The sequence below is a fragment of the Nicotiana sylvestris genome, chromosome 3, assembly GCF_000393655.2.
Source record: "Nicotiana sylvestris chromosome 3, ASM39365v2, whole genome shotgun sequence".
NCBI classification, from domain to species: Eukaryota; Viridiplantae; Streptophyta; class Magnoliopsida; order Solanales; family Solanaceae; genus Nicotiana; species Nicotiana sylvestris.
In genome coordinates this window covers 140,507,051-140,517,699 of record NC_091059.1, presented here as the reverse complement: position 1 = coordinate 140,517,699, position 10,649 = coordinate 140,507,051, and the positions used below count along the sequence as shown (strand labels likewise).

Below are 10,649 nucleotides of genomic sequence, written 5' to 3'. Positions count from 1 at the left end.
GCTTCACATAAAAAATTACAAAATGTACAATTCCTAAACTACCCCTCCGACCTTACTGAAATTACCAAACTACCCCTGAACGTACTGCAAATTACCAAACTACCCATCAGCTATAACACATCAATTAATCAAACTTAACCAAAATATAGACAATATGATTAATTTCTAACAATGTTCAAACAACAAATTTCATGAACATGATTTCTTCAACATTTCAACAACAAATCACATGAACATGATTTCAACAACATTTCAACAACAAATCACATGAACACAAATTGAACAACAAAGAACAACTAAAATTTGATTGAACAATATTTTAGCAACAAACAATCCTATTTTCGGATTCAACAACAACAACAAACAAGTATATTTAGATTTCTAAATTCAATAATATTGAACTTAAAATCAACTACTCTAACAACATTACAACAAACAATTCTTATATTAAACTTTAAACAAGATTATGAGACCAATTCAAGAAATAATCATAAATGATAAACAAGAAATCAAACTATACAAATTTCGGATTCAAGATCAACCAAACAAAGTATGAACATGAATGAAATCTATTTTAAACAACAAACATGATGGATTCAAACGATTAAATCAACATATTTCCCTTAACACAACTAAATTCTTTTAGACAAATAACAAGATCGACGAAGAAACAATTATGAACTTTAACAATATTAACAATTTCTAAAAATACATAAACACATGAAACAAATTGAAGAAACAATTAATTAAACTTCAATTTGTATCTCACCAACATTAGACTAACAACTTTTACCTAAACAATAAAACAAACATGAAATAAACATGAAAAACCACTAATTAAATTTCCATTTGAAATCTGAAAATTAACTCAATCAAAACACATGAACAAAATAAAAATTAATTCAACGATGAACAACGAACAAAACAAGAATCAAATATTTAACGATTTTAACTTTGAGAAATATAAAAACGAAATATGGACAAAAATAAAACTCAAAAACAACTAACCGGAGATGAATCAACGACGAACTCGATTGTAAACAAATTTGTCCGGGCTTCGACTCAACGAAAGACCTTCGAACTTTGACGAAATGAAGAGGAAAGGAGTAACAGCAGCAGCTACTGCTGCGACGAGCAGCAGCAGCAATTTGTCGAGGAGGACGTCGGGAGAAGAAGCATCGGCAGAAACGGCGTGAAGCCGTAGCCGAGGGGAGCAGAAACGGGCAGCATTGGCGGCCTGTTTGTTTGGAGAACGGAGCAGCAGCGCGACGGGTTGACAACGAAAACACGAAAAAGAAGTAGCAGCTGAACGCAGCAAAGAAGGAGAAGCAGCTGAACGCAGTAGGGGAAGCCATGGATGAGCTCAAACTCGACGATGGCGAAGCTTGATGGAGGAGGGCAGCTATGGAGTTGTTGGTGCGTGTGTGCGTGAGTGTGACGGGGTGAGGGGGTGTTCGTGGGGGTGGATGGTCGACGTTGCAGGCTGGGGTTTGTGGGGGGGGGGCAGCCATGGATGAACTTTGGAGAAACTTGGAGAAGAAGAAGCAAAAGTGGGGGGTGGCGGATGGGTTAGCATTTTTTAGGGTTTTTTTTTTTGTTTTGTTTTTGTTTTGTAAAAATGAAAGACAAATGGGGTTTGAGTCTTTTGGGTTATGGACTGGGTCGACCCAGTTCGAAATGGACTGGGTCGTAGGGAAGATTGGGCCAATTTTTGGGCCTGTGGCTTGAAATTGAAGAAGAGGCCTAATTCCGACTTTCTTTATATTTTTGCTTTCTTTTCTTCTTTTATTTCTCTAAAACTAAATTATAAAAATACTTAAACTATTATTAAGAATTAAATTAAGTTATAAAAGCGCAAATTAACTCCCAATAACAATTAACGCACAATTAAGTAATAATTAAGCATAAAATTGTATATTTGGACATTAAATGCTAAAAATGCAAACGATGCCTATTTTTGTAATTTTTAATTTTTGTAAAACAAATTTAATTACTAACAATTGTAGAATTAAATCCTACATGCAAAATGCGACATATTTTTGTATTTTTTATTAATTTAGCTAATAAACATGCACAGACAAATACAAATAATTATTCAAAATATCAGAAAATTGCACACCAAAGAAAAATCATTTTATTTTTGAATTTTTTGGGAGTAATTCTCATATTGGGCAAAAATCACATGCTTACAGTATTAACAAAGAATATTACAACAAAACATCACTTGAACGCTTGAGAATTTATTCAAGCACTCCAACTGTTCATCTGTCAAGCATTCAATTCTCAAGTGCATCAAGAATAAAGTACAACACTACTACGAACCAGTTCCTACAACAAGTCTCTTGTATGTCCTTAGTTGAGTTGTAACTTTGTAATTATTCTTCATTGTAATTCCTACTTTGCTTATCTAGAAATTTACCCCTTGTAAACCATAAACATTCAGTATTTGTGTCGTGACTAGAGTTAGTCATGAGTTAAAGTCTTTGTAATAGGTGTATTGCAAAGTGGATTGTAATAGATGTATTACAAATTAGTGATGGATTAAGAGTTTTATTCCTAGATTGCATAGGTTGTAATCTAAAGTTTGCTCATAATGAAGTTGAAATCCTACCAATGTAGGTCGTGGTTTTTTTATCCCTTTGAGCAGGGATTTTTTCACGTAAAAGTTTCCTATTCCATTTACTTATTGTTGCATTAGCATTATCTATGAAAACCTATATAGGACCTGGTCTCTATATAGTTTGGTGGACTCATATATTCTATCAATTGGTATCAGAGAGGGTTCTTTCTATCAGGTTAACACCTAGAAAGAATCCTCATGACTATTCCACCAAATTTCGAAGAGGGTCAGTCTGCCTGCAGACCACCCAGGTTCAATGGGCTATACTATGGGTGGTGGAAGACAAGAATGCATGACTTTATCATGGCAAAAGATTCTGAGTTGTGGGATATTATTTGTGATAGTCTTTATGTCCCAACAAAGAAGACCGGAGACCCTCCAGTGATCGATGCGAAAAACCATGAAAGAATACAACGATGCAGATAGGAAAACTCTGGAGAAAAACTTTCGTGCCAAGAAAATTTTGGTGTGTGGCATAGGACCTGATGAATACAACAGGATCTCAGCCTATCAATCCGCCAAGGAAATACGGGAAAATTTACAAACAGCACGTGAGGGAACCACTCAAGTAAAGCAATCTAAGATTAACATGCTCACCACTGAGTATGAGCTCTTCAGAATGAAGGACGATGAATCCATTCAGGACATGCACACACGATTCACGTCTATCATAAATGAGCTACACTCGTTTGGTGAAGTCATTCCTAAGAACAAGCTCGTGAGGAAAATTCTCAGTGTTCTGCCCAGTTCATAGGGGAGTAAAGCGAATGCCATTACTGAAGCAAAGGATTTGCAAGCGCTAACTATAGATGAGCTAGTTGGAAATCTGAAAACCTACGAAATGAAGAAGAAGAAGGACAATGAAAGAAGAGAATCAAAGAAGGAAAAGAACCTAATGACTCAAGTGAGGAGGACAGTGACATGGCTTACTTCACCAGAAGGTTTCAGAAAATGGTCAGAAGGAATGGAGGCATACCCAAGAGAGGTTGTTCCAGTAAACCAAAGAATATATGACCTATGTCATAAATGTGGAAAGCCAGGGCATTTCATCAAGGATTGCCCTCTCCTGAAGCAAGAACACTTCAAGTACAACTCTGATAAAGCAGCCAAGAGGAACCCGGTTCCCGACAAATGCTTCAAAAGAAAGAATGCCGCTGACAATGTTGTGAAGCAAGCTCTTGCAGCATGGGGAGATTCCTCTAGTGAGTCTGAAGAAGAAAATGATGCAGGTGATAGTTCTATGATGGCCATTGAAAGTGAAGCAAATGAATATGATTCAATATTTGCTATGATGGCTCAGTCAGACAATGATGAAGATAATGACAATGATAAGGTAAATTTCAGGGATGTTCAGAGAAATCTGAAATCCTACTCTCCTAAGAAACTCATGTCATTAGAAAATATATTAATTGATGCTTATCATAGTCTTGTAGATGATAAGGATGCCTTAACCATAGAGTTAGGAGATGGTGAACAAACTAGAGATGACCTGGTAGTTTGTGTGGTTGATCTAAAGGAAATCATATGTAATCTGGAAAATGAAAAGGAGGTTATAATTGAGAAAATTACTAGTGTAGAACATGAAAGAGACGATTTGATGGTAGTAGATGTTGATTTAAAAGAAACCATCAAAAATTTCAGTAAAGAAAAGAATGAGTTAGTGGAGAAAGTTGATGCCTTAGAGCAAGAAAGAGATGACCTCTTAGTTGTGATTATAGACTTGAAACAAACAATAGAGGAACTCAAAGCAGAATGTAGGCCTCGAAATTCTGATAAAGGAAAAGAAGTTACTAGTGAAGCACATATCAAGCTTGAAAACGAGTTAAATGTTGTAAAAACTAGTTTATGTGCTGAACTCGAGAAAAATAGACAACTTCAAGTAGATTTAGAAAGAGTAAAAAAATGACCTTGAGAAGTCTCTAAGTGGACCTGGTCCTCGGATGCTATTACTTCCATGTACGTTAACAATGGGGGAAACATGTAGGGGATAGGGTTTCAAAGGGAGAGAACTCTTTATAACCCTTGTCGCGCCCCCTTTTTCCTTCGCGGAGTCCAAGTTTCGACATTCATTGGGAACACTTGTTTCCTTTTGGGAATTGGGTATTTGAAGAGTCGCCACCTAACGGATTATGATGCGTTAGGGAACCTAGAGCAATTAACTCATGTAACTAGTTTGCATTACCAGAGATTAAGATAAGGGCTCGAAATAATCTTGAGGGAAAGGTGTTAGGCACCTCTCGTGGTCCAAACGGTGGGTCCCGACATAACTTAGTTATGTGAATTTGTCATTTAATAGGTAAACAGTCTAAGCACACATTTGCAAATAAGGGAAGTTTATACAGTCTAAGAACACATATATAATCAAGGAATTTTAGACGGTCCAAGCATACATGTAAATTTTAGACAGTCTAAGAACACATACTTAAATTAATGAAGTTTGGACAGTCTAAGCATACGTACATAAATTAAGGAAGTTTGAACAGTCCGAGCATACATACATAAATTAAGGAAGGGAAGTCCTAAGTTGGTTAGCCTATAGGATCACATCTGTACAATACCCGGTAAGCCTTCCTCAAATAGAGGGGTTACACATGGCATTAGTGCACAGGTCATCATATCCTTTTACTACCCATTACCTTTCCCTTAGTGGTTATATAAGCGAGTTTAATTAACGAACTCTAAGCGTGCTTTACCCGTCCCTTCCTTGTGGTCCCGGAGGTGTTTAGGACCTATATACTTAGGCAATTCTAGACACTCCTAAGGTATTTAAAAGGAAAAATCTAAGTGACAACAAAGAACACATAGGACTGTGAAATAGGGAAGCAATTAGGGGGCTCATGTTTTACCTCCACACATAAACAGATACGTAGCACGTCTCAAACAACTGATTTTAAAGAAATTCAGAAAGCCCTAGATCACAAACACAGAATATGCAGCATTTGTTCAAAAGCGAAGTGGCAGAACCCTAATCAGCCTGCCTATTGATTTTATAGCCTGTTAAACATGGATAATTTCATACCTAAACAGAACCTGATTTCACAGTTATAAGACCATTAATTACCTAAGGCTTGCCTAGGTGTGGGTCTCTATGCAATCATAATTCAGGGAATTGGTTAAGACAACTTGAAGTCATTCAATCCTATGGCATACTAATCTAGGCGATTTACTGTTACAGAACTGATTTCATGCATGTTTATACTAGAACATGATGTCTATGTGTTGGACTATTTTTTTAAACCTTTTTAATACACAATTATTCATTTAAGCGACATAGACATGATTTAGATCCAATGCAAACAAAGTCCTAAATCAGGATTTCTAATGCACAGAGAGAAATGGTCATTTTATTAAGCATGATTGTAGAAGTAGTTTAATGACATGATTTCCAGGTGATAACAATTTATGCAGAATTAGAGAAAAGAAGTGACGAACTTATAACATGTTTTCTAATATGCAAAATATAAGCGTGAGTACCCTAAGGCAAGATTTCTAATGCATCAACAGGAACCTAAAGCATGATTCCCATTTGCAGATAAGCATAGCATAGTCCTAAAGCATGATTTCTATCATAATATAAACCTAAAGCAGGATTTCTACTCGATTTCCCCAAAAAATCATATAGGAACCCTCCCCTTTTACTAATCACCCTAACATCTATTTACAAATAATATTATTACAGACCAGGATCAAATGAATTTCATAAGTAAATAAAACTATACTATAGGGAGCCTAAATCAGGACCAAAGTAAACTTGGGAATGCCAGGCCTTCAATAGAGTCTCAGAAGCCAAAATCTCACAACCAATAATATATGTCTTGGTATGTTAGAGTTCCTTAAGGACCTCAAAGATCCCGGACAGTGCTCATACCAAGACCATTTATCAAATAGGGATTGGTTATATGCAGTGTGGAACGGACAACCCTGGTATGCCAGAGTTCAGAAAGATCTCAAAGATCCCAAATTGTATACACACCAGAGGGGCAGAACTTAATAGTCTAAGAGTAGGGTGAGAGTGCTTGACATAGTGTTGAAAGGCTTAGTAAAACTGTTTAGACGTGAAAGATTCAGAAACAGTTTTTTAAAGATGCTAGGAGTGACCAGTTTTGAGAAGAATACTAAGAGTAGGAGCAACATTTTTTGATATCATTTTTGAGGAAAGTGTCACAACCTAAACCCGGACCCGGTCCTGATGGCGCCCCTCATGAAGACAAGGCCAACCGACATATTCACAATTCACTTTTAAACAATTAAACAATACGAATTAAGTCTCAAAGATAATAAATATCCCAAAAGATAAGGTGGAACAGTACAATTTTGGAAAATGAGTCCAACACAGCCCGACATCGGGGTGTCACCAGTCATGAGCATCTATCAATATACTGAAAGTTTGAAGAGTCTACATAGTCTAATACAAAGCTAAAACAGAGAAAATAAAATAAGGGAAGAAGATCTGGGCTGCGAACGCCGGTAGCTACCTAGAGAATCTCCAAATCTACCTGAGTTGGAAGGATCAACACTCGCTAGCGGGACCTGAAGCGCCTGAATTTGCACACGGGATGCAGGGAGTAAAGTGAGTACTCCAACTCAGTGAGTAATAATAATAAATGCAGACTAAGTAATAAGAAATCACGTAAAGCACATTATAGTCTATAAGGAAGCAATAAAAGCCAGTAAAAGTAAAGAAACAATGAAAATATGCAAAGTCAATTTAGTTCAGTTTAAGCTCCTTAAAATGCCTTTTTAGACAGTTAAGCAAGTAAAAGACAGGTAACTAAAAAAGGTAAACACATAAAGAACCGCCCCCGGGCACCATACCAATAGAATCAACCCCTTGGGAAACACATGGAACAATACCAGCCCATCAGGCTCTATCTCATATCACAATGGGTACCCTCACTCACTGGGGGTGTGTAGACTCCTGGAGGGGCCCCTTACGGTCCAAGCGCAATATCAAGCCATCTCGTGGCATCATCACTAGGCTCTCGGCCTTATATAAACAAGGCACCTCGTGGCCTACAAATCTCAGGCCTTCGGCCTCATAATCATAATCAATGTTTCCTCACAACATAGGCCCTCGGCCTTACTCAGTCAGAATCTCACAAGCCACTCGGGCAACAGTAAAACATGATGCTCAACCCAAAATATCATGTAAAATATCATTTAAGTGTTAAAGCGGAGTAAGCATGGATGAGTTATGAAAACAGTAGAGTATAGCATGACTGAGTTCAAGTATAAATTCAAAACAGTGAGGAAATATCAGTAAAAATCCCCAAAGGGTTCAAATAGTTGGCATGAGGCCCAAATATGGCATTCAGCCCAAAACATGATTATAACAAACAGTTTCAACCAAATACACTGTAAAACAATCATTCGATATGGACTAAGTCATAATCCCCAATAGTGCACGACCCCACGCTAATCATCTAGTGTGTGCGTCACCTCAATATAGCACAACGATGTGCAATCCGGGGTTTCATACCTTCAGGACAATATTTACAATCATTACTCACCTCAATCCGGTCCGAAATCTAGCCCGCGACGCCTTTGCCCCTTGAATCGGCCTCCACTCGCGTCGAATCTATCCAAAATCAGAATCACGACGTCAATATATGCTAAGGAAATGAAGCACAAACGAAAATAATCAATTTACAACACAAACCTCGAAATTACCAAAACCCGACCCCGAGCCCACGTCTCGGAATTTGATAAAATTTACATCAATAGATTCCTTATCTCCTCACGAGTTTATGCATATCAAAAGTACCAAAATCCGACCACAAATGGTCCCTCAAATCCTCAAGTCTAGGTCTCCAATACCAAGCCCTAGTTTCCCCAATTTTAGCCCTTAAATTCCATTAATTACAGCTCTAATTCGTGAAATAATACCATAGAAACGAGTTTTAGGTCCAAAATCCTTACCTCAATGAAACCCCCTTGAAATTCTTCTTCAAATCGCCCAAAAAGCTCCAAAAACCGACTTAGAAATGGTGAAATAGCTAAAAAATCGCGAAGGAAATAATTTATACCTTCTGGCCCAGGGATTTCGCATCTGCGGCCAAAATCCTGCTTCTGAGGCTCCGCTTTTGCGGTCCTTGAACCGCTTCTACGGTTTTCACTTAAACCACTCAGACTCCGCATTTGCGATGCCTAACCCGCACCTGCGCCATCGAAGGTGCAGTTCTTCTACTGCTTCTGTGGTTCCTGCCAACTTCACCATCTTTCGCTTCTGCGACTCTTTTCTGCATGTGCGGGGGTCGCACTTGTGGCCTCCCAGCCGCAGATGCAGTTATGACAGTAGATTCCAACTTCAGCTGCCATTCCAAACTTCCATCCTTTCCGTCAACCATCCGAAATCATCCTGAGACCCCCGGAACCTCAACCAAAAGCACAAAAATATCATATACCACTACTCAAACTTGTACCAATCTTTAAAACACCTCAAACAACATCGAATCAACCAAAACACATCGGATGCAATCTTAAGTTTCCAAAATCTTCTAAATTACGCTTTCGATCAAAAAGTATACCTAACCACGTCTGAATGACCTAAAATTTTGCACACACATCCCATATGACCCAACGAAACTAATAAAACTCCCGGAATTCCATTCCGACCCCTATATTAAAATCTCACCTATCAACCAGAAAACGCCAAAATCCAACTTCGCCAAATCAAGCCTAAACCTACTTCGAACCTCCAAAACCCATTTTGATCACGCTCCTAAGACTCAAATCACCTACCGAAGCTATACGAATCATTGGAACTCACATCCGAGCCCTCTAACACATAAGTCAACATCCGGTTGACTTTTCCAACTTAAGCTTCCTCAAAAGATACTAATTGTCTCAAACCTTCTCAAAACCTTTCCGAACCCGAGCCAATCAACCCGATCACATATAGAACCGATAAACAAAGCAATAAGAAGCAGAAATAGGGAAAACGAAGTGGTAACTCATGAGACGACTAGCCGGGTCGTCACATCCTCCCCTTCTTAAACAAATGTTCATCCTCAAACGAGTAAAGAAACGTACCTGAAGCCTCAAACAGGTGAGGATATCTGCTATGCATCTCCCGCTCGGTCTCCCAGGTAGCCTCCTCCACGGGCCAACCTCTCCCCTGTACTTTCACTGAAGCTATATCCTTTGTTCTTAACTTTCTAACCTGGCGCTCCAAAATAGCTACTGTCTCTACATCATAAGTCAAATCATCATCTAACTGAACCGTGTTGAAATCCAAAACATGAGAAGGATCCCCAATATACTTCCGGAGCGTAAAAACATAAAATACTGATGCACACTCGACAAGCTAGGTGGCAAATCAAGCTCATAAGCCACCTTCCCAATCCTCCGAAGCACCTCAAAAGGCACAATGAACCGATGACTCAATTTACCCTTCTTTCCAAACCTCATAACACCCTTTATAGGTAAAACCTTCAATAGAACCTCCTCACCAACCATATAGGACACATCCCGAACCTTCCTATCAGCATAACTCCTTTACCTCGACTGCGCTATACGAAGCCTTTCCTAAATTACCTTCACCTTTTCTAAAGCATCTTGCACCAAGTCTGTCCCCAATAGCCTAGCATTATCCGGATCAAACCAACCAACTGGAGATCTACACCGCCTCCCATACAAAGTCTCATATGGAGCCATCTGAATACTCGACTGGTAGTTGTTGTTATAAGCAAACTCTGCAAGCAGTAGAAACTGATCCCATGACCCTCCAAAATCAATGACACAAGCGCACAACATTTCCTCTAATATCTAAATAGTGAGCTCGGACTGCTCGTCTGTCTGAGGTGAAAAGTTGTGCTCAACTCAACCTGAGTACCCAACTCTCGCTGCACTGACCTCCAAAATTGTTAAGTAAACTGAGTGTCCCTATCTAAAATGAAGGAAACTGGGACACCATGCAAACGAACAATCTCCCAGATATAGATCTCTACCAACCGCTCTGAAGAATAAGTAGTACACATAGGAATGAAGTACGCGGACTTGGTCAGCCGATCCACACTCACCCAAATAG

The 10,649-nt window shown here is 38.6% G+C and overlaps 1 protein-coding gene across 1 annotated transcript; it reads left to right on the top strand.

Annotated features, from left to right (window-relative positions):
* The first annotated feature begins 3,020 nt into the window (after positions 1-3,020).
* LOC138888091 (uncharacterized) lies at positions 3,021-3,374 on the top strand. The gene has a single exon (XM_070169900.1). It carries the CDS (start codon positions 3,021-3,023, stop codon positions 3,372-3,374), a length of 354 nt encoding a protein of 117 aa, XP_070026001.1.
* Positions 3,375-10,649: the final 7,275 nt, after the last annotated feature.

Excerpts from the sequence above, each read along its gene's own strand:
- LOC138888091 (XM_070169900.1), top strand. The coding sequence starts at position 3,021 with ATGAAAGAATACAACGATGCAGATAGGAAAACTCTGGAGAAAAACTTT.